The sequence below is a fragment of the Alligator mississippiensis genome, chromosome 13, assembly GCF_030867095.1.
Source record: "Alligator mississippiensis isolate rAllMis1 chromosome 13, rAllMis1, whole genome shotgun sequence".
NCBI classification, from domain to species: domain Eukaryota; kingdom Metazoa; phylum Chordata; order Crocodylia; family Alligatoridae; genus Alligator; species Alligator mississippiensis.
The window spans coordinates 20629590-20654306 of NC_081836.1; the positions used below are offsets into that span (position 1 = coordinate 20629590).

A 24717-nucleotide genomic window follows, 5' to 3' on the forward strand; every position below is an offset into this window, starting at 1 on the left:
CAGGGATGCTGATACATGAGATACTGTGGGCCCTTTAATTACAGAGGCTCTTGTAATCACTGTAATTAATGTGCCCCTCCCCAACCCCAGAGCATGTCTACAAACACCCTGAAATAGTATTTGATTATTCAAATGTTAGCTATGTTTAAATACACATTACACATTCACATTAAAGGAGAAAATCATGGGAGATGGCAGGTTCCTTTTGCAGGCTGGCAGAGTTCCAGCCTGTAAGGGGCTGTTTAGGGCTGGGGGGAACAGGATACAGGGGACAGAGGGTGCCATATGCATGTGCGTGCACACACGTGCATGTGGCACCCAGGCAGCACAGCAAAATACAATACGCTCACACAGAACAACACAGCACAGCAAACACTGTTCAAGTTTCTGCAGAAACTTCCTTAGCCTGAAGAAGGGTTTTTGAACCCGAAAGCTTGCTTAATAATTTTTTCCAACTATTTAAGTTGGTCTAATAAAATATATCAGATTCACCCAAAGAACCTTGTCTGCCTGTGTCCTTAGACCAACACGGCTACAACCTACACCCTTATACATGTGGGGAAGCTGATGCTTGATACAGCCCTTAGAAGATATAGCCTGATTAAGGGGTTGGATTACAGAACTACTAATGTATTTTAAATCATTGTATGGTATCTCTTTGCTTTCCCTAGGGAGTATGAAAGATACTATGCCAATGAGAGCTGGATTCCCATCAGTGAGTGCTCATTCATCATTGTTACTCAGTGTAATGTGACAGAGGACATCTCTGCTACTGTGCCCTATAATCTGCGTGTTAGGGCAGATGTTGGTACTCAGGGTTCAGAGTGGGGCACCCTGAAACGTCTCTTCAATCGCAATACAAGTAAGTTCCTTGGCTGCATTTGTTAGGAATATCACTACTTCATCTAAGCATGATAAACTGTTCATTTTTTAAATAATAATTTTTATTCATGCTCAAACAAGCAATCAAGTCACAGTACTATTGTATAAATGCTACAAGCTACAATGTAGTTACTATTTTAACTGTAATGGCTAATTATGGCTACAAACAGACCAATTACTTGTTGTTTACTAAATAATCACTTTGTATGACTTAAAATCAATGCATAGCAACAAATGCTATTTTAAAATTAAATCTCTTAAAAGATTAACACATAAGAAATTACTGAATAATTTACCTTTCTGCTTAAGCAAGGACAGGTGACATTACAATTACACATTACACTGATTAAACATTACAATTAGATCTTGTTAAGGGCATTTAAAACTTGAAGGATTGCAATTTCAAGCTCCTTAACAAATGTTAAGTACCTACTAGGCATCCTAAAGTTATACCACACCAAGTGAGGATTATGTTTGAGTTGTGCTAGGTAGCTCAATTTAAAGGGTGTGTTTACATATTACAATTAGCATCTGCCAAATTTAAGGAATGTTAGATTTTTGTTAAAATTAGCTTGTGCTGGAAGCTGTGTGAGTATGTGTTCAGGGTTAATCCCCTCTGGGATGTGTACAGCTCTGAGCTCTCTTCAGAGGGCTGGCTGTACTATTCATGCCTCCTGCGCATTGTGAATGTGTGTGTGCTGTACTGTGTTAGTTATCTGTGTATGCTCTGCTGTGCTAGTTTCCACTGCATGTGTGTGTGCTGTGCAGCACTGTGTGAGTGAGTGGATGTTGTGCTGTTCTGTGCTGTATGTGTTGTGCTGCAATGTGCGAGTGTGTGTGCTGTGCTTTGCAAGTGTGTATGTTGTGCTATGTTGTGATGGGCTGTATGAGTGTGTGCTGTGCTGCAGTGTGCAAGTGCATGTGTTGTGATGCACTCAGGGTGCTGTGCTATGTGTATGTACTGTGCTGCACTGTTTATTGAGTGTGCTGTGCTACGCTGTATATTTGTGCTGTGCAAGGGGGTGGGTGCTGTGCATGTGTTGTGCTGTTTGTGTGCTGTGTTCTGCTACTCTGTGGGAGTGTGTGTGCTGTATTGTGTGTATTGTGCTGTGCTGTGCTGCATTGTACTGTGTGAGTATGTGTGTTCTGCTGTATTGCTCTGGGAATCTGTGTGCTACCGTGTTGTGCGAGTGTGTGTATTGTGTTGTGCTTTGCTGCACTGTGCATGTGTGCTTTGTGCTCTGCTGTGCTGTACTAAGCTGTTTGTATTTGCTGTGCTCTGTTGGGTTGCACTGTTCAAGTGTTTGCTGTGCTGTGTTGTTCCGTGTGAGTGTATTGTGTTTTGTGTGTTGTACTGTGCTGTGTGTGTGTCTGTGTTGTGTTCTGCTATGCATTTGCTGTTTGTGTGCTGTGCTGCTGTGTATTTTAGTATTTGGGACTGTCTCTGTGTGTGTTGCTGCTTGGGGCTTTATGTTTTTGTGTGTTTTGGGAGTTGGGGCTGTCTGTGTTGAAGGTTAGGGTTGGGTGTCTACCGGGGATTGTGTGTGTGTTTGGTGTTGGGGGTGTGTGTTGGCAGTTGGGGCTGTGGATATCTGTGTAGATTTGGGGGGATGTGTGTGTGTGCCTGTTCAGGCTTGGAACTACATTCATATGTGCGGTAGGTGTTGGGTCTCTGTGTGTCTGTGAGGGGACTGTACACCTGAAGGGAAGCTGCTCTGATGTGCTGTAATTGCATGGCATTGGAGCAGACTTGATTAATTGAGTCAGTTACAGTGTGGTAATTAGGGTGCTCGAACCAGCCTCTGTGTCTCCCTGTATCAGTGTCCCTACATTTCAAAATGGCACCAGGGGTGCTTTAACTAAAGCTTTTTCGATGAGCTAAAGTGCCCTGCCATCATTTTGAAGCATAGGGCACTGGTACATAAGACACTTTAATTATAGCAGCTCTTGGATCCACTCTAATTAAAGCATCCTCCCGCCCACACTCCAAGAACACATGTAAAATCACCCAGTGTCAGAGGTTTAGGGCTCTGTGTGTGTTGGGGTTTGGAGCTATGTGTGGGGGTCAGGCTGGAGCTGTGTGTGTGTGCTTTGGGGGGGTCGTTGCTGTGGAAGTCTGTGTGTGCATGTGTGGTGTTGTGGCTGTGTGTGTTTTGACATCTGCTGGAGATTGAGGCTGCGTGTTTGGTGTTTGGCTTGTGTGTGGCTGGGGCTGGAATTATATGTGTGTGTGTGTGTGTGCACGCTGGGTGTTGGGGCTGTGACTATTTCTGTGTGTGTTGAGGGATGTGTTTGTGTGTGTTGTTCAGTGTAGGTGCTGTGTGTGTGTCTTGGCAGTTTGCACTGTGTGGGTTTGTGTCGGGGCTTGGGGCTTTTTTTGTGTATTGGAGTTCTATTCATGTGTTGGGATCAGAGGTACTGTGTGTGTTGGAAGTTAAGGCTGTATGTGTGCATGGTGGGGATGGGGCTATGTGTGCATCTTGCAGATTATGTCTGTGTCTGCATGTTTTGGGTGGTGTGCATGTGTGTCCATGTGTGTTGAGGGTTCAGGCTCTCAGTGTGTTTGTGGGTCAGAGGATTGGACTCTGTGTCTCCGGTGCTGGTGATGGTGTGTGCATGTATAGGAGATTGTGGCTCTGTGTGTGTGTGTGTGTGTGTTGGTTGTATTGGGGTTTGGACTGTATGCATGTGTTGTGGGGTTCTGGCTGTCTCTGTGCATGTATTAGGGGTGTGCAAAATGGGCCGTATTCAATTCTGCTTTGGATTTGGCCTGAATTGGGGGCAGTGATTCGATTTGTTAATTCAGATCACTGTCCCTGATTCGATTTGGCCGAATCCAAATCTGAAAGATTCGATGCTGATTTGCAGAATCAGCAATTTGGCCATAGACACAACTTCAAATGTTTTTTCTACATACCTCAAGGTACCAGGCGCGGCTCGTGAATGCTGTGATGCTGGGGAGGATGAAGCGTCCCACAGGAGGGCAAGGGGCCCCCTGTGTTCTTAATGGTGAACCCAGAAGTGGACCAGAAGTACTTCCAGTCCACTTCTGGGCCCACTGGGGAGCAAGCTGGGGGACCCTCCCATGCCCCCCTGGCTCCATGATCAGCTGCAGGGGGACCCTGGGTGCCCCCCCAAACTCAAGAGGCACCAGTTGCTGAGCCAGAGGGGCCCCCCAGAACACTCTCCGGCAGACCCAGAAGCACTTCTGGTCCATTTCTGGGTCTGCTGCCAAGCATGCTGGGGAGCCTCCTGTGCTCCTGTGGGATGCTCCATCTGCCCCAGCATCTCAGCATTCACAAGTCGCCTGGTACCTTGGGGTATGTAGAAAAACATTTAAAGCTGTGTCTATGTCTGAATTGCTGAATCTCTCTGAATAATTCGGAGGGTTCAGATTCAATTCAAAAAGATTAAAGGGTCTCCTGATTCGATTCAGATTCAGAGATTTGGCCACTGAATTGGCTGAATCTCCATCAAATCAAATTGGGGACTGAAGCTTCGCAAAGCCCTAGCGTGTATAGTATGTATTGGGGATGTGTGTTTGCCTTTCAGGATTAGGCTCCATATAGGTTTGTGTTGGAGGCTCGGGCTGTGTTTATGTATTGGTAGCTATGTGTGTGTCAGAGGAGTTGGGACTTTCTGTGTTTTGGGACTTGGGGCTTTGTGTTACAGTTTGGGGCTGTTTGTGTGGCAAGGGTTTGGGGTGGTGTGCATGTATGAGCCTCTGTGTGTGTGTTAGTGTTTGGAGCTGTGCATACATGTTTGGGTTGTGGCTGTGCATTTTTGAGGGGTTTGACTATGCATGTGTGCATGTCTTGAAGTATTGAGCTGTGTGGGTGTGTTGGGGGTAGGCACTCTGCTTTTCTCTTGGAGGTTGAGGCCCTCAGAAGTTTTGTGCTGGGGGTTGGTGCTTTGCACTTTTGTTGGGGTTTGGGTCTTTGCATGTGTGTGTTGGGGGGCTGTGACTCTGTGAGCTTGTGTCAGGGTTGGGGTTGTGTGTGTTTATGTCTTGGGGGTTATGTGTTTTGAGGGCTGTAACTCTGTGTGTGTGTGTGTGTGTGTGTGTGTGTGTGTGTGCATGCACACATGTTTGTGTGTTGGCTGCTGGGGCTGTGGATGTCTTTGTGCGTGTTGGGGGATGTAGATGTACGTGGTTTTGTGTTAGGGATTGGTATTGTGTCTGGGGGTTGTGTGTTTGCATTGTGAAATACCTGTGTGTGTTTTAGGATGAGTCTGTGTGTGTTTCTTGCAGGTTGTGGCTGTGTGTGTATTTGTGTTGGGTGGGGGGGGGGTGTCCATGTAGAGTGTTGGGGCCTGGTATGTCTCTGTTGTGGATTGGGGCTCTATTTGTGTGTATTGGAGTCTGGGGCTTTTTGAGTATGTGTGTTTTGGTTGTGCTGTGTGTGTTGTGCAGTGGGAGTGCCTGAGTTTGTTGGGCTTTGTGGTGTGTCTGGTGGTTAGGGCTTTGTGTGGGGGGTTGTAATTGTGTGTGTGTTTGTGTTGCAGGGTCTTGAATGTTTGTGTGTTGTGGGTCTGCGGTGTATGTCTATTTCTGTTAGGGGTTAAGGCTGTCCAATTTGTGTTGTGTGAATGTGTTGTTTTGTGGTATGCTATTTTGTTTCTTGTGCTGTGTGTGTGTTGCTTTCTGCTGTGCAAGTGTGTGTTCTGTTCTCTATGCATTGTGCTGTGCTGTGTCAGTGTGTGTTGTTTTATACTGTTTGTGTTGTGTGTGTTGGAGGTTGGAGCTGTGTGTCTATTGTGTTTGTGTGTGTTCTTTGGTTTGGGGCTGTGTGTATTTGTGTATGTGTATGGGAGGGAAGGTATTCAGGTTGTGGCCGTATTAGTCTAGAAGCAAAAAGAATCTACCAGGACTCATGGTAGAGGTGATATTTTTTATTAGACCAACTAGATTTTTGCAAAAATAAATTATTTAATTGCAAGCTTTCAGGCACAAACACCTTTCTTCAGGCATAGGAGAAAAGATTGTAAAAGTTCTCCTGGGTAAAAATAAAAGTACATATTTCATAGGAGAGTTGAAGGTGTGGTAAAATCTCCTATTTGGAACAGTTCATTTTCTATGCAGATTAGGCTCAGAGAAAAATTGGAATAGTCTGCTTACCTCAAAGTTGGTTAGTGGTAAGCAGGATGTAGGTGCATTGTTCTGATTGCTGGGGCTGGGTGGATGTGTTTCTGCTAGAAAGCCAGGCAGAAATGGACCAGACTTGTCAACTCCTAGCTGTGCCCCTCCTTTCTAGCCTTCTAGCTACAGCTCAAAGCTGTAAATGTTATAGAGTGCTTTAACCCCACACATGCAATTTATCACAGCACAGTGGTATCTTTAAAGAATGGTAGGCCCTTGTTTAAAGTTAGCATATGATGACTGTAACTTGTAAACACATTCTCAGAACAGGACACAGATTGAACAAGGCCTGCGTGACCCCACAGGTTTCCCTCACCAACCACTGGGATTAGGTTCCTGGAAGTTTCCGTGGCTGGCAAAACTGTGGTTAGCAAGACACAAGGCTTATGGGAAAATGGCAGGTGGTGGGCTGATGTGTGGCCATGGAAAACCCTGATTATTCAAAACTGTATACTGTGGTAGCCAAAATGGTAAATAAAATATTAAGTGTGGGTATTCAAAACCGTGGTTGGTGAGGGGAACCTGTAATATGTTCTTCAAATTCTCACCTTAATTTTTAAACATGAAAAGTCATTCTCTTCTCCTTCCATTTATGGCGTAACTGCACATGTGACTCAAATCTACACTTAGCACATTGCTCAGTGTGCACTTTCTTTTATGTTATCACAGCAGTGGGAGTAGAACTAATTACATCAAACACCACTGCTCTAATAGTGCTACACATTCAAATGAAAGCTGGATAGAAACCAGTTGCAGAGTTGTTACACTTTTTCAAGCACTAACTTTATAGGTGGTTGGTTCTTTTTATAGCTGGATAGGCATTTCATTCTGTAATAATTACTTTGCACTCATGGCCCATCTAAATTTATTGAGGACTTTACCATTGAATTGCATGATATTGAAACCTGTAACAGGGGAGTATGTTTGGCTGTACTATTAGAGATGCCCTCCTTCTTTTGCTGGAGTGGACTTGAATGACATTTTCAGCTACTACAGCCAAAATGCATAGTGTGAAAACTTTAGACTGCAGAGTCTGCAGCAGTAACTTAGAGGTACTTTTTAATACAGGTTTTTTCAACTTCTTTTAGTAAGTGTACCCCCAGTGGCCAGGAGGTGAGGTGTGGCGCATAGCTGGGGGGGGGGGGGGCATGGTGCATGGCTGGACTCAGAGCTGGGGGGTACACTTACTAAAAAATGAACAGAGTGGTGGCAGCATGGGGTAGTGGGAAGCAGTAGCATGGTGGAAGTTTCCCGTTCCTGCATCTGGCTGGCCAGGCAGTGCCTGCGCAGCCCGCAGAGGGGCGCCACTGCCCTCGCCCATTCCTGGCCCTGCTCCTGGGAGGTGTTGGTGCTCTGTCCCCACCTGCCCACACATACCCCTTACCGCCCTCCCAAGTACCCCCAGAGGTAAGTGTACCTCTGGTTGACAACCCCTGTTCTAATACCTTGATCTCACACTCAGCAACACAAGCTGTGAATTTCCCATGTTTGTTTCAGTATTTAGTGATGATATTCTGCTCATGTTTCACTCCTATAATACTGATGAAATGAAAATCTGAAATCAGAACAAGCCATGAGTATTCTAGTAAGCAAGAAACAAATAATTTACAATAGTACTTAGATACAGGAAAGAGACTATAAAAGTCACAGACAACTGACAGGGAACAGCCTGATTAATTCCCATCAGGGCCACTTGAGAGCCACATGCTTGAGAATCAGGGCAATAGAAAACAATGTCAGAGAAAGAAATGATAAGTATTTCCCTAAGAGGCAAGGGTTTCTTAGAGTGATATTTTTTATTGGACCAACTAGGTATTTTATTTGGGATTAAGTTAGACAAGCTTTCAAATGCAAAATATTCTTCCTCAGTGGGTGCATCTACACAAGACACTTACTGCTCATTAGCCTAATAATACTGCGCAGTAACACATTACAGAATAAACCATGCTAATAGCCTACTGCACAGTGTTATCAGGCTAATGTGAAGTAAGCATCACTAAATAATCATGTAGTGGAGCTACTGTGCAGTAACCCTTGGTACTTCACATTTAGTTAGTACTTTATTAAGGAAGTGCTAAACTAAATGCACAGTATCTAAGGTCCATTACTGCATGTGTAACTGTACTCAGTCTGATCACAAGAAGCCAGGCAGAGCATAAACTAGGTGGCTGGGTCCTTGTGATCAGACCTGAGGAAGAATGTCATGAATTCAAAAGCTTGTCTAGCTCTATCCCAGCTACATATTCGGTCCAATAAAAGATATCACACTAAGAAATTCTTGCCTTTTGCATAATTTCTGGATCATTGTGGCTACAACATCTTTCTTAGGTCTACAAATACTTGTTAATTAAGGCTCAGGATGAGAGCCAGTTTTAGGCAGAAGCAGCCAGGGTAATGTCTGAGGGTCCACAAGTGCTAGGAAGGTGCTCATTCCTATGAGTTAATTCATGTAATCCAAAATGTAGGTAGGAGGAGTCCATGCACTAGCCTCAAGTTTAGGCCAACATGGACTTTTCTAGGTACAGAGCATATAGTATCAAGCCTTCATTCTCCAGGGGGTCTAAGGCTGTCTCACTGAAGTATTTCTGGTTCGGGAGTGTACTAGAAGGTGCAATTGAGCACATACTGTGAATTTAGGGCCCTCAGTGCTGGGACTCAGTTAGGGTGACCATCTTTTCAAAGTAAAAAGGGGGGACACATGCCTGCCTCTCTCACCTCCCCCACCCTCCCAGTCGGCAGTGCAGCCAGTGCAGGGCTCCTGGGAGAAGCATAGCAGGGCAGGGAGCCTGCAGTCCACAGCAGGTAGCCTGCATCCACCCCTGCCCTATGCATAAATCTGGGAGGCATATGCCCTCCATACCCCCCAGGAGTGTGCTGAGCAGTAAGCAACCACCCCCTTGCCCCCTGGTTGAGCCGCTTATGGCTGCAACCTTCTCCATGGGGCCTGGGACTGGGTAGTGCCCCAGCCCTAGGCCCCATGTACTACCCTGGCTGGGCAGTGCTCACAGCCCCAGCCCCACTCCCTCTGTCACTGTGGAGGCCTCAATCTGACCCTTACACTCCTATACCTCCTTCCCCCTCCCCCTATAGACTTACCTGCAGAGAACTGCTCTCCATGCTTCCTGACTATATTCCCAGCCACCTGCATGTGTGCACGAGCACACATGCATGTGGTGTTCCTTGCATCCCGCTCCTGGCAGCCCCAAGCAGCCCCTTGCAGGCTGGAATACTGCCAGTGTCCAACAGGAAACCTGCCATTTCCTGCAAGGAATGGTTATGGATCCCTGAATGATACTGCAAATCCAATGCTGTCCCAAAGTTATGCAGCCCAGGACTGGGATATGATCTGCTTTTCTCAGCCTCCTGTCCCTTCCTCCCTAGCTGGTTTTATTGATATTTCTAATATGGGGCCTATAGGCAAAATAGGTCCTCCACTACAAAGAAAGCATTTCCAGTCTATATAGTTCAACTATTGCTAAATGTCTGTACATGCTGAAAGAATCAAATTTCCCCTCCTCCTCAAAGGTTTTGCTGTTACTCTAGAAACATAACAAAAATGGTAAGGTAGATGGGGAAGAAAACTAAGGTTAAGTGCTCAAATTAAGCAACTAGCTGCTATGCTATACATGAAAGGTTTTGTGTTTCATTATGTGATGTAATTTTCTGCCGGTACTAGGTGATGACAGTTGCTGAGAAAGAGGATTACTTTTGGTGGTTGTAATGGTACTGTTTCTGTGTTGTTGACAGCTTTGCTCACCCCTCCCAGGATAAAAGTTATTGCAGATGGGTATCATTTACTGGTAGAGTTGGAAGACATGGGGCCAGCCTTTCAGTTTCACATACTCTATTGGAAGAATGGGCAGGAAAGTTCGGTGAGTCTAGCCTTTGCTTTCTACATAAGAATGGAGAACATCATGCATGTCAAAGTGAGAGGGCACAGAATATTTTTTGGAGATCAATGTTCCCTTCACCTTTTCTGTAACCATGCTGTAGCAATTACAACCGTAACTTTATGCTACTAGAATGGGAGTACTCTCTGTCTTGTTGCACTCTATTTTCCAGAAGTCATAGAGTGAGTTATTTTCATTCTCAGACAAAATTAGTTAAAAATTATTGTTAAATATGGTTAAAATTTTTATTTACAAAGTTCATTCTGGGTTTATTTTTTTCTCTTAATGAGATAAAAGTCATCCAGACTAATGTGTATTCTGTTCTTTTCATGTGTGGAACCTAGCAACCCATAATACATATAGTTTCATAGTTGGTAGGGTTGGAAGGGACCTGAGCAGATCATCAAGTCTGACCCCCTGCCATGGCAGGAAAGATTACTGGTGTCAAACAACCCCGGCAAGGTGTTCATCTAGCCTCCTCTTAAAAATCCCCAGGGTAGGAGCCAGCACCACTTCTCTTGGAAGTTGGTTCCAGATCCTAGCCACTCTGACAGTGAAGTAGTGCCTCCTGATGTCTAGTCTGAATCTACCCTCTGCCAGCTTGTGACCGTTATTTCTAGTCACTCCTGGTAGTGCTCGGGGGAACAGGGACTCCCCCAGTGCCTGCTGGTCCCCCCTGACTAGTTTGTAAATGGCCACTAGATCCCCCCTCAGCCTTCTCTTGTGGAAGCTGAACAGGTTCAGGTCCCTTAGCCTCTCCTCGTAGGGCCTGCCCTGCTGCCCCCTGATCATGTGAGTGGCCCTCCTCTGGACCCTCTCCATGTTGTCCAAATCCCTCCTGAAGTGCGGTGCCCAGAACTGGACACAGTACTCCAACTGTGGCCTGACCAGTATCGCATAGAGGGGGAGGATCACCTCCTTGGACCTGCTTGAGATGCATCTGTGGATGCATGACAAGGTACAGTTGGCCTTCCTGACTGCGTCCCCACACTGTCGGCCTATGTTCATTTTGTCATCAATAATGACTCCAAGATCCTTTTCTGCCTCTGCACTGATGAGAAGGGAGTTCCCCAGCCTGTAGGTATGCTGCTGGTTCTTCCCCACAAGGTGCAGTACCCTGCTCTTGTCAGTGCTGAAACCCATCCTGTTCTCATCCGCCCACCCCTGTAACCTCTCTAGGTCTGATTGCAGCCTATTCCTCCCTTCTAGCATGCCTGCTTCCCCCCACATCTTAGTGTCATCTGCGAATTTGAATAGGGTGCTTTTTACCCCCTCGTCCAAGTTGCTGATGAAGATGTTGAACAGTGTGGGCCTGAGGACGGAGCCTTGCGGAACCCCACTGCCCACATCCCTCCAGCTTGAATAAGACCCATCCACCACCACTCTCTGGGTGCGGCCCTCCAGCCAGTTAGTGACCCAATTGACTGTGTAGGTGTTGATGCCACAGTCCCCTAGTTTTTTAATGTGAATGGGGTGAGAGACAGTGTCAAAAGCCTTCCTAAAGTCCAGAAAGACTACGTCCACTGCTACACCTGCATCTAAGGATTTTGTGACCTGGTCATAGAAAGCCACCAGAGTGGTCTGACAGGACCTGCCTCTAATGAACCCATGTTGGTTACTCCTAAGCATAACCTCCCCTGCTGGCCCCTCGCAGACATGCGCCAGGATAATTCTCTCAAAAAGCTTACCCAGGAATGAGGTAAGACTAACTGGCCTATAGTTTCCTGGGTCCTCCTTCCTCCCTTTTTTGAAAATGGGAACCACAATGGCCCTTTTCCAGTCCTCTGGCACCACACCAGAGCACCATGAGTGCTTGTAGAGCCATGCCAGGGGTCCTGCAATGACCTCTGCTAATTCCCTCAGTACTCTGGGGTGGAGATTGTCAGGACCAGTTGATTTAAATACATCCAGTCCCTCCAGAAGTTCCCTGACTAGGTCCTCACTGACCCTAGGTCTGGGTGCGCCTCCCCTGGGACCTACGGGGATCCCCGTGGGGGGGAGGTGACCCGGTCCCTGCTCAGAAAAATGGAGGCAAAGAAATTGTTAAATAGGTTAGCTTTGTCATCTGGTGCAACAACCAGATTTCCTAGCATGTCTTGCAGAGGCCCCACATTACCTGGTACCTTCTTTTTACCCCCTATGTATATAAAAAAGGACTCCTTATCCTTGATCCAGGTAGCTAGTTCCATCTCCGCCTTGGCCTTTCTGACTGACCCCCTACAGCCCCAAGCAGCCAAGGCATATCCTCCTTGGTGATGGCGCCTCCCTTCCATTGGGTGTACACCTCCTTTTTAGCTAGGAGACATTCCCATATGCTTTTGGTGAGCCATGGGGGCTTTTGCACCCTTTTGCCCCCTTTGATTTGCATTGATATTATCTATGAATACAATCATCAGAAGAAGAATGGTTGTCCCCACAATTCCTATCCATGCTTAGTAAGGTTGATTTGCCCCTTTGCCAAGGTAGGCCAGGTTAGTTCTTCTTCAGCCAGTTCCTAAGCAATTATATGTACCATACAATTGGTTTATCAACAAGATCATTTTTTAAACTGTAGTTTTATGTGGGGTTAGCATTGTATGCCGCAATGATGGTCATAATATTGGAACCTGAATAGGAAAGACAGTTCAAGACTAGTTCTTTTTGGAAATGCATCATTTTTGGAGGTTTTTATGTTGTAGTGGCTGAATACATCACACAAAAATACAAACATAGAGCCAGGCTTAGAACCCAAAGCCTCAAGAATTTCTAAACTGTGTGTCATCACCTTGCTAAAGGGATAACTATCTGAATCTGGCTTCATCTGCAGCTTTGCATGATAAGTTATTCTGCAGCTTAGACCATGAGCTTTTGAATGCAGCACCCAGAAAATCAGGAACACACAAATAATAAACACCAGTGAAGTTTGGTTCTGATGTTTCTCCCAGTATAACACAAGATCTGTAAGACAGGCACAGATATAGAATACCCTGTTTACTAGAATAAAAGATAAGGCTTTTCTCCCCAGCTGGCATGGGGGAAAAAGCACCTTGTCTTATAATCACAGGGAAGGAATTCTCACTAAATACACTGTCAATCACTAAACTGCTGTCACAGCAGCATGTGCTTATCAATGGAAACCAACTATGAAGTTGATTACATGCAGCCAACACTTTGACATGCAGCCAACACTGAGCAAGACTGTAAAACACATAGACCACACTAGGAAAACATTCTGATGGGAACAATTTTTTGTTTTTTTTTGTGGCCTTTAAAAAGTGGGCAGTTGCTCCCCCAAGGAGAGAATAGGTACTTGGCCTGGAAGTACTGCAATACTAGGCTGGCATTCAAAGAGGCTGGAGAAAGCTCCAACACCCTCCCATGGTGCTAAAAATGTGATAGTAACCTACCACAAAGATAGGTGAATGCAGCCTTTTTTTTTTTTTTTTAATTTCATATCTTAGCAGTGACGTCACATAGGGGGTGCACATGCATCCCCTGAGAGTGCTGGTGCAGCCCCTGACAGCCAGTGTCCCTAGGCAGGAAGGGCAGGTGAGAGTGCTGGTGCCCCCCCCAAAGTGCTAGCTAAGGAGTGGGGGCGCCAGGAGATGTGGTCCCCCCCACAGCCGATTGCACTCACCTGGAAGTGCCAGTGGTGCTGCTGGAAGTGCCAACGGTGTGCTGCTGTCACTTGCAGGTTGGCAGGATCAGCTGCGGGGGACCCCTTGCCCCCCCTGGTCTGTGGGATTAGCTTCAGTGGGACACCCCCCGGTTGTTGACTGCCCGCCAGGGGGCAGGGGCAAGTTCCCCCCCCCCCCCCCCAACTCAGGAGGCACCAGTTGCCCATGTATCTTAGGTCAAATTAACCAAAGCAGTTCCAAATTCTATTGACTGAACAGAGCTCAATCACTAAAGTCTGAACGGTGCCACCACTGGCAAGCATCCCACCTCCCAGACTCTTTATCCTGGGACTTCAGATATTCCCAAATCCATGACAGATAACCTATGTGCAAACCCCAAAGCCAAAGGGATTGGTGTTCAGATGTCAGGTGTTTTTCTTGCCCCTAACCAAAGGTACCTCCCCTGCCAGCACAATGCCATCTAGCCCACTTTTTTTTATGACATCATTTTTTTTTATAAATGTTTTTGTATTCCATATCAAATTAGCCAAATCAGTTCAAAATCCTTTTGATTGAGCAACACTCAATAATTCAAATACCATATGTGGTGCTACAACCAGCAAGATACTCCCAAATCCATTGGCAGGCATCCTACATGCAGGCCAAAGCCTGGAGGCTTGGGGTTCAGATGTCCCCAAGTATCACTTACTCTTAACAAAAGGCCACAGGAGCAAGCTAGTGAGGAGTCCCCCATTTCCATAAAGTAGGCATGGAACTGAGATCTTCCCACTGGAAGCTGGCCAGTGGGAAGCTAATTATAAGTCTCATAGGGCATCCTGTCTGCACTGAATTGGACAGGGGTGCACCCTCCATTACATAATGCCATTTAAATCCATCTTGGTTCAGGTAATAAACCAGTGTAGTGACTACAATGCATGCTCCAATAATTTTTTTTTGGTAAAAATATATATCTATATCTATAGCTACACATGTAAGTTATATATATCTATATATATCTTTATAGTTATATATATATATATCTATATATAACTATATATAGATACATATAAGTTATACACACCTTCTAGCAATTTAGCACTGTCTCCAGGTCTGGTTGTCTCATTGTCACTGTCCATTCCCCTGCTGGGGGTGGGCAGTCTTGGAAGATCCTGTACCAAGTGTCCCTTTGCCAGGTGGAATTGGCTGCATCCTCACTGTCCTCTGCTACCGATTTCCGGTAGTAGGACTGGAGTTCACTCAGAGCCATTAACACAGTCTAGCTCCCTGAGGTTCTTGTGTCTGTACATCAGGATGTTCCTGGATTTCCACAGGCTGCTCCTGATGCAGGACACAAACTGATCAAAACAGGCCAACGAGCTCCCTTGGTGTTTAGTTAGGTGCCTGTACAGTGCTGCCTCTCTTGGTCAGCTGCCCGACCCCTGTCACTGCTTTGCACAGCCACTTTACCTTTTCCCACACCTCCTTGGTATATGAGCAGAAATCCATTCTAGAGCCTTCCTGGTCCCATAGAGGCACCTGCCCAAGGTCTGAAACAGGCATCTGCTCCAAAGGAGCCCAGTACATGAGAGCCTGAGGACCCTGGCCCCCCTTGGCTTTCACCTGAAATGCATAAAATTGTCCATATGTCCTCCATCTTAGGCCCCCATCAGCAAAAATAAAAGTCAGTCCCTATGATCTGCTCAGTTTGCTATTGGATGTTAATGCTTTTACCCCACACCCATGTATCCATGCAGACCTTCAACTGTACAGACCTGCTCTCCATTTGGCCATGTTTCCCACCCTGTCCCTCTACTTTCATTGTAAAGTTTCCTTCCCCCTTTTAGCCACTCCTCCCTGACTTCCACTGTCCTGTTCTGCCTTAGCTTCACCTTGTGCTAAAAGCAAGGCTAATTTTGATTTTGGAGCCCTATGATTTCATTTGGTTACTGATATTGTCTGTCACAGGTGCAAAAGATGATGGTGAAAGAGATTACCTCTGCTGTTCATCTGGACACAGTGGAGGCAGGAACTGACTACTGTGTCAAAGTCCAGACATATGTAGAGGCCATTAACAGGAGCAGCAACTTCAGCCAGACACAGTGTATCAGGGTGCAAGGTAGCAGTAAGACTTCCTCATCATTTTCATCTAACAGCATTATACAGTGGCTTACCTTCGATTTGTCTGTCATTCTGTTCACAAAGACACTGCAAAGATTTTTTTCTTGAGGAAAATAAATGATTCATTCATTTTCTCACTGATGCCTCTTCTTGAATTGACACCCAACATTTCTGATTAATATTGTACTGCTAGAAGTTATTAATTAAAGATGCTCCCTAACAGGAGACTGGCAGAGTTGAGAATTGGGAGATTGTCCCCCAGTTAGGAAGCAGCTAGGCAGTCAGTCAGTGCCAGACAAAGTATTTGAAGAGCTTTCCCACAGCTGCACAGTAAAGCTTGTTTTAATTCTTCTCATTCATGTATGCCTGTGTTTATTGCACCAGGTGGTCACTACAGATTTGGACCTTGTGGCTTCTACTGAAGTCACTGGTAAGAACAGTTGAAGGACCTCTTTCAGGACTGGGTGCTGAATCTGGACCTGGGAAGCTTGATTCAAAGTTTCTCTGCTAAAATGCTCTGCTAATATAAGGTGCCACCCTGCCCTACTTTCTGCTAACATTCTGTCTTATTCGTTTGTCTTTAGATGCCAGATCTACATGGGTAACTATTACTCTCATCTCCTTTGCTGGTTTTATTATGGCTGCTTTGGTCCTGCCTTTTCTTATCTGGAAAATAAGTCGAATCTTCGAGTATTCCTGTTGTCCAGTTGTTATCCTGCCGGAGACTCTGGTAATTTCTTTGTCTTCCTTGTTGTCTCTGGGGTGAAATACAGGAGCAAACTGATGGATTGAAGGAGAAGATGAAGATGTTGGAGGAATTGTTTCTTCCAGCATTGAAGTCCAGGTGAAACCCTGTAGGAAATAATTATAGCACATTGTCCAAACTGAATGCCTAAAGCTAGGTGACTAGATACAAGCTGAGGCCTCAGTCAGCAATGCGACTATCAGAGCAGGCAAGCACCCTGGCTTAATTGGCAGGGATTCAGGAGCTTTCCAAATCAAGCCACTCACTGAGGCTCCTAAACATGGATTTAGGAGGTCAGTATTAGGCTTTGAAGTTAAAAATATTGTTCTGTTTTGTTTCATGTCCATGTTTGTGTGAATCTTTCTTAATTATATGGAGCGCACATTGGCAATGGCCTGGAAAACCTGAGCATGCCTATTTCCACTCTCGGGCCAGGAAGGAGGAAATACTGTATTTACCTAAATCCAAGATAACGTTGAATTTAAGATGATCCCCAAAATAATTAGATTCTATACATGGAAAGTTATAGTTTTCCATGTATAGAATACAACTAGTAGAAAGCTATCTTAAATTTGGCCCCCATGTTGCTGTGGTAGGGAAAGGAGCCCCTGCCCCTAGGCCCACCCACGTCTACCTTCCTGCTGCCTTTCCACCACTGTACCCAGCACCTCCCTGCAATGTGCCCCATGTCCATGCCTGCCTTCCCCACCATCTGCTGCCACATGCAGCTTGGCCACCTGCCCCCAATGCCATGCTCCTGTCCCTGATCACTCTCCCCTTATCTTATGCTGCAGCCTCTGCTTTAGATCTCACTCAACAGCAGCAGTGGCCCCATCCACCTTAGTCCAGCCCAGCCAGCTAGAAGTTGCAGCAGCTGGGCTGCATCAGGGCAGGAGCGACTGAAGCTGGCAGTGGAGGGAGCAGGAGGTAGAGGGCAGGCACAGTCATGGGGAACATGGGGTGGAGGTGCAGGTTGCAGGTTTCGCTTCCTTCTGCACAGTCCGCTCTGCCACAGGCCCTCTCCCCATCCGGATCAGTCATTCAATCCCAGGGTAGGTAGCAGCTCATCTCTAACTTGGGCCTCAAACTCAGGGCCAAAGCCAGAGATGACCCACCCCCTGCCCTGGGCTCATACTTAAATCCAAGACAAGGGCTACATTTTCCCCAGGCAGATTAGAAATACAAACCCTCATAGATTTAATATATTTCTAGTGTCAGAAGAGACCTTGGTAGATCATTGAGTCGAACCCCCTGCCCTGGGGAGGAAAGAGCATTGGGGTCAGACAACCCCAGTCAAATGCTTGTCCAGTCTCCTCTTAAAAACCTCCAAGGTAGAAGAGAGCACCCCCTCCCTTGGAAGCCCATTCCAGATTCTGGTAACCCTTACTGTAAATAAGTAGATCATTAGATCTTCCTAATATCTAATCTAAATCTGCTGTCTGTTAGTCTGTGGCCATTGAGTCTAGTTACTCCAAGCATTGCCTTTGTAAACAGAGTATCTCCTACTCCTTGCCCCCTTCCCTGCCAACAAAGTTGTAGATGGCCACTAAATCACTTTTCAGCCTTCTCTTGTGGAGGCTGAAGAGATCCAGGTCCCTCAATCTCTCTTTGTAGGATTTTACCTGCAGGCCCCTAACCATATGTGTGGCCTTCTTCTGGATGCTCTCAAGGTTATCCACATCCCTCTTGAAGTGCGGCACCAAAATCTGGGCACAGTACTTCAGCTGTGGCCTTACCAGTGCTGCATAAAGAGGAAATATCACCTCTTTAGACCTGTTTGTGATGCACCTGTTAATGCATGATAAAGTGTGTTTAGTTCTATTGCTTACTTCATTACATTGTTGACTCATGTTAATCTTTGAGTCAACTATGCCTCCGAGATCCTTTTCTGCTGCTGTGCTGTTTAGAAAGTCATCTCCCAGTCTGTATGTGTTGGTGATTCCTTCACCCTAGGTGCAGTACTTTGCACTGATCTTTGTTAAACTGCATCCTGTTTTGCTCTGCCAACTTTTCCAGCCTATCCAAATCCACCTGAATCTGTTCCCTGCCCACTGGTGTTTACTTTGTCCCATAAATTGGTGTCATCTGCAAATTTGGATAGAGCATTCTTCACACCCTTGTCCATTTCACTGATGAAGATATTGAACAGCAGTCCAAGGACCGAGCCTTGGGGGACATCATTGCCCACGTCTTTCCAGGTTAAGACCAACCCATCTACCACCACTCTCTGGGTGCATCCCATAAGTCAATTCACCACCCACCTGACTGTGTAATCATCTATATCACAGCCACTTAGTTTATTTATGAGAATGGGATGAGACACCATATCAAAGGCTTTTTTTAAATCCAAGTATTACCTTGACTCCTGCATCTATGCAGTTTGTGACCTGGCCATGAAGGTCTGTCAGGCAGGATCTCCCTGCTATGAATCCACCATGCTGGTTGCCCTTCAGCATTCTTTTTCCTGATGAGCTCCTACAAATGAAATCCTTACTAATTTTTTCAAATGTTTTCCTAAGGATAGAGGTGAGACTAGAGTTACCTGGATTCTCCTTCTTCTCCTTTTTGAAAATAGGGACCACACTGGCCCTTTTCCAGTCCTCTAAGACTTGTCCTGAGTGCCATGATTGCTCAAATAGTCTTGCCAGTGGTTCTGCTATGACACTGGCCAAATCTTCCAGCACCCTTGGATAAAGATCATTTGGGCCTGCTGACTTAAACACATCAAGCCCCTCCAAGTGTCCCTTCACGAGGTTGGTGCTAACTGTTGGTGGGCTGGTGTCCCTCCTGTGCCTGTCTATAGTCCAATTTGGAGATATGTCTTTATCCATGTTCAGGAATACTGATGCAAAGAACTCATTGAAGAGCTCAGCTTTGTCCCTCCTATCTGTCATTAATTGCCCTACCTGTCCTGTAGGGGTCTTCTTTTTGCAAGAAGAGGGGGTAGCACCTTCTTTTTGCTTTTTGTATACCTGAAGAAGGACGTTTTGTTGTCTTTAACTTGTATTGCCAGTCTGAGTTCCATTGCTGCCTTGGCCTTTCTAATCAACTCCCTGCAACTGTGAGCCAAGTAGGTATATTCCTCCTTGGTGGCTACCCCCTGCTTCCACAGTCTGTATGCCTCTCTTTTCATCCCTAGTCTTTGCTGGGTTTCCCTGTTCGGCCAAGAGGGTTTCTTGGCCCCTTTGCCCCCCTTTATGTACAACGGGATTGTTCCCTTCTGTGCCCAAAAGATCATTCCCTTGAGGAACGACCACCCTTCCTGAACTCCCATCTCACCAAGTCCTTGTCCTTCAGTGCCTCACTTACTAACCTCCTGAGCTCATTGAAGTTAGCCTTTCTGAAGTTTAGCACTTCTGCCCTACTGGTTATCTTTCCCACTTTTTGACGGATACTAAATTCTAACAATTGGTGGTCACTATCTCCTAGATTACCTTGTATCTACAGCTCTCCCACCAGGTCATCCCCTGTAGCAAACACTAAGTCCAGTAAGACATTTCCCCTAGTGGGACTATATACCTCTTGTGTTAGGTGAAGGTCCTGTCTGCAGGTTAAGAACCTATGTGAACGGTTGGATCTAGCTGACTGCTCCTCCCAGCTGATGTCAGGGAGGTTAAGGTCACCCATGACAACCATGTCCCTTGAGCGTACTAACTCTGAGAGCTGCCTTGAGAATTCCAGGTCTAGCTCATCTTGGTGTGGCAGTCTGTAATAGACTCCTACTACCAAGTCCCTCTCACCCTGACCCCCTTGCATTCTGACCCACATTATCTCAATTTGTCCATCTTGATTATTGAAGATGTGTATTGCTCTTTAACAGAGAGCAACCCCCCCCGCCCCTTTTTTCCCCACTCTATCACATCTATACAGAACTATAGCCCTCAGTGCCTACTGCCCAATCATGGGTAGGGTCCCACCAGGTTTCAGTTAATTCAACCAGGTCAAAGTCCTTGTCTGCAAGAAGGAATGTGAGTTCCTCCTTCTTGTTACCCATACTCCTCGCATTAGTATAGACACACTTAAGTCCCCCAATAGGTGCCTTTTGTACCCCCCTGTCCTGATGCCTATCGGGCCCCTCAGTACTAATGTGTATTGTTCCAGCGCACGGTTCATGGTTTATTGTTCCCAGGTTCTCTCTGTCTTCTGCATCCCTGTCCCCTGACACACCTAGTTTAAAGCCCTGCATAGATTGGCCAACCTGTAAGAGAACAGCTCTTATCTTTTGAAGAGAGATACAGACCATCACATCCCAGCATGCCCCTTTCATGGAAGTGCGGCTCATGGTCAAAGAAGCCAAAACCTTCATGATAGTACCAACTCTGGAGCTGCAAGTTGACTTCTCTAATACAGCTGTCTCAATGCTGGCCATGACTGCTGACCAGGAGGATGGATGAGAAGACTACCTGTGCCCCTGATCTCCTAAGCCTCTTAGAGCCTTGTAGTCACTCGTGATTTGGCCTGGACTACTCCTGACCATATCATTTGGATGGAGGACCATGGGATAGTAGTCGGAGGGCCAGAGGAGGTCAAGAATCCTCGCAGTGACATCCTGAATCCGGGCTCCAGGCAGGCAGCTTACCTCCCATGCTGTGGGATCTGGGTCACAGATGACTCCCTCCATTCCTCTCATGAGGGAGTCACCCACCACAATGACTCAATGCCGATTGTCCCTTAGTCTGCATGGAGGTGGCTGTGGATGTGGCTTCCTCTGCTGCACTCTCCTCTACTGATGCCAGGGCCTCGTCTCTGTTCCCCAGTTGCACTGGGGAAGTTGCCTCAGCAGTGTGATGTCTGGTTTTGGAGGTGGCAGTCTTCCACATGTCTGCATTGGGTCCCTCCCACACTGACTTCCCGCTAGCTGTGTGGGCCTGCAGAGAATGAAAGTACCCATCAATCTTATCCTCTGCAGCCCTTATCCCCTGCAGCCTGCTAATCTCTGCCTGGAGTTCCCTCACTTGCCTCTCCAGGGCCTCAAGCTGGGGACATGTGGGAGAGGTGAGGGGACTCCTGTCCCCCCCCACACAACCTCTAGGCAGTCCTCACAGGCAGGGGGCCAGAGTGCTGCCGACCTCCCTCCATCAAGTGCTTTGTCTGGGTGGAGGCCTCAGAGAAGCCCCAGGTGGGGGGTATCATAGGGCAAGGGTTGTTGTATTCAAGTAAATACAATTTATAGATATCTTGAGAAGTGGGGTCTGCCTCAGGAATATCAACCAGAGAATTGTTGGTATCATTGTGGGGGGAGGAGAGGGGAGTAGAGTTGAGGATCAAAATCAAAGAGTTATCTATTCAAGGGAGAATTTTAAATGCTATAAGCATTTCATACAACAAAAGTCATTCTATGATAAAGGACTGGATGCTTAAATGCAACATAGCAGGAGCATCTACATATGAAATTTGAACATGGGAACAATTAAATCTGGAGCAATAAGCTCCATGGTTTACTCAGGCACAGCACATGGAGTCTGAGCAGAGCAGCCCCAGCTGGCAGGGGACTCTGGAAATCTGTCTGCCAACTGGGGTTGCTCTCCCTGACTCAGTGTGCTGCAGAGGGTCTGGCTGGGGTATAAGGGAGCTTCAGAGTAGGGCTAGCCAGCAGGCAGCCCCCACAATAAAGCACCTTCGTGCCTCAGCCAGCTGTGGCATTATCTACACGTGCTCTGCAATGGAGTAAATTAGTTTACTCCAGCCTAGTAGAGGCACACCTGTAGCACTGAGATGTTTACTGAGCAGGTAATTAATCAACTACACAGTAAGCATCTCGTGTAGATGCACTCAGCAACACCCATTCCATAAAGACCCTATGCCTCATGAAACCAAGACAACCACAATCCCTTACCTTCTTGTGTCAGTCTCACATGTCTCCAGGGGCCTGGCCCTTTTCCTTTTTAGTTTTAACTACCTTTCTTTGACAATCTCATCCCTTCCCTCTATCAACTGTGGAAACTACAGATGGATCACCTCGCTGTCCTCAAGGCCAACTTAAAAAATGCAGTGCTGATGTCAACTCATGAGAGACTATTACCCAGGACCTCTCCAAATGGAGGAGTAGTCTGTCTCATGGTTCTCAGTGCTTTGAAGCCTCACTACAATAGGATATGGAAAAGTGGGAGTGGCAGAAACAGTGTTTCATGAGCCAAATAAAAATTCCAGTGCCACCCCCTCATTGGGAAACACATGTCCAAGCTGCAGTAGAGTCTGCTGATCCCAGATTGTCTTATCTGTGTGTCTGAAGATGGCTGATCAGGCCTATCATGGAAGACAAGCATCCTTGACTGCAACGGATTGCTAAAGAACAAGTTGTATGGCTTAGGGGTCCCTGTGCAACAAGGGCTCCATTCTCATACACTACCTGCTTCTACATCCTTGGCCAGTCCCTGGACAGGCTGCTCTGGGATCTACACTAACACCAAAACCAATCAGGACTGCAGCAACAGTAGTCATTGCTAATGGGAAACAGCTGTGCAGGAAATATTGGTAACAACTGAACTATGGCAGTATAAGTGTGCAAATGCTACACAATAGCCTACATGCAACTGTGCAAATGCTGTACTGTACCCTTTCCAGTGAAAAAGTGCCAATGCTTCACTAATGGTGGACCTCTAAGGTGAGAGCAGACTAATAAGCTCAGGGAACTAGTGGATAGAATTCCCTGGGATGCAAATTTGATGGGGAAAAGCATCCAGGAAAAATGGTTGCTCTTTAAGGATGCCCTCTTAAGACCACAAGACCAAGCTATGCTAATGTGACAGAAGAATGGGGAGTACAAAAGGAGACCATCTTAACTATATATATAGCAATATCTTCAATATATTGAAAATCAAAAAGGAATTCTCCAAAAAATGGAAATCTGGTCATAGTACTAGGGAACAGTATAATTATTGCATAAGCATGTAGGGAGAAAATAAGAAAGGTCAAGGCATAATTTGAGATGCAGCTTCAAGGGACATAGAAGACAATAGAAAGGGGTTTTAAAAATATGTCAAAAGTAAGAGGAAGACCAGAGGAACTATAGGTCCCTTGCAATCTAGTTATGGGTGATGCAGAGAAGGCTGACACCCTTTTTACTTCAGTTATCATAAATAGGGGCATGTAACAGGGAACTGTAGCCCTGGCACCAGAAGACAGGTCTGCCCCTTTAAGGCCAGAACTTTCTGGGCATGGAGTGCTGGTAAGAAAGGGGTTAAATGCTGAGTCTGCCAGCTAGTCAGCTGACTGGAAAGGTCAGGCCAGGACTATAAAAACCCTGGGCAGAGCAGCAGTGAGGGGCTAGGAGCCAAAGGGGAAGGAGTTCATCCCAGAGCTCCATGGAGAGGTTTGGTGAGCAGTCTAAAGGTGAGAAGAGGGGAACTACAGAAGCCCCAGAGAGATGGCAGCTGCACCACAGCAAGGACTGTAGCCAATGGTGGGGAGCCAAAGCACAAGCCCTGCAAATGTAAGCTGACATGCTGTTTTCCTTAAGCACATTTTTTTGGTGGCAGTGATTGCCCACAGACAGGACAGTTTATTTTTCTTTTGGGTACTGAATAAGTTTGGTGGTTTGGGTGAGGCTATTAGAGGAAGGAGGCGGCCTCATTTAGTGGCCCACTACAGAGTGGGGACCCCGGTGCCAGAGAGGACATGGCTTTTGGGGTGCAGACACTGGTGCCAGAGAGGGCACAGCTTTTTTGGGGTGCAGACCCCAGCACCTGTGAGGCCATGGGTTTTGGGGGTACATTGGGCCCAGTGCCAGTGAGGGTGCAGGATTTTGGGGTGCACTTACCCCAGCACCAGAGGGCGTGATCTTAAAAGGCTGGGATGGCTTGGTGCACCTGGTGTACAACTTTATTTATTTATTTTTAGGTGGACTGCAGTGGTATGTGTCCAGAGCCATTCCCTGGATTTGAATTTGCAGCCCTCTGGCTGTAGGGCCAATGGCTGGGCCTCTAGGCCAGAGAGACCAGGCTTTAGATTGTAGTAGAAAAGAGGGCCATAAGCCTCAAATTACCGGAAAAAGCTAGAGCCTCGGGGTCAAACCCTGTGTGGTGGGTTTAGATGGGGAGACCTAGCTAGAGAAAGACAGGGTCAAGCCCGGGTAGACAAAAGGCCCAACATACAAAATACAATAGGTAGACTCCTGCTCACAAGAACATCAGCAGAATAATTTCCATCAAGAAGTGGCAGGAAAGTAGAGGGCGGGACATAAGAACTTCAAAGAAGACTCCAAGAGCAACATAACTTCAAAGACTCCAAGGTTGCCCCACAACCTTGGGAAGATGCCACTGGGGAGGATGACCTGCTACATTGGTGCATTGTCCAGGAAACTTCCCAAGGTAATATGTACCCTGAGACGATGGTTGATCCGAATGA

At 46.4% G+C, this 24717-nt stretch overlaps 1 protein-coding gene across 1 annotated transcript in view; it reads left to right on the top strand.

Moving 5' to 3' along the window:
- The window catches only part of IL20RB (interleukin 20 receptor subunit beta), an 81729-nt gene that overhangs the window by 39503 nt on the left and 17509 nt on the right, over positions 1–24717 (top strand). Inside the window, exons 3-6 of the mRNA XM_006258621.3 lie at positions 672–862; positions 9770–9894; positions 15474–15624; positions 16211–16356. Of these exons, the coding sequence (XP_006258683.2) occupies positions 672–862; positions 9770–9894; positions 15474–15624; positions 16211–16356 (613 nt within the window). The remainder of the gene's footprint in view (positions 1–671; positions 863–9769; positions 9895–15473; positions 15625–16210; positions 16357–24717) is intronic.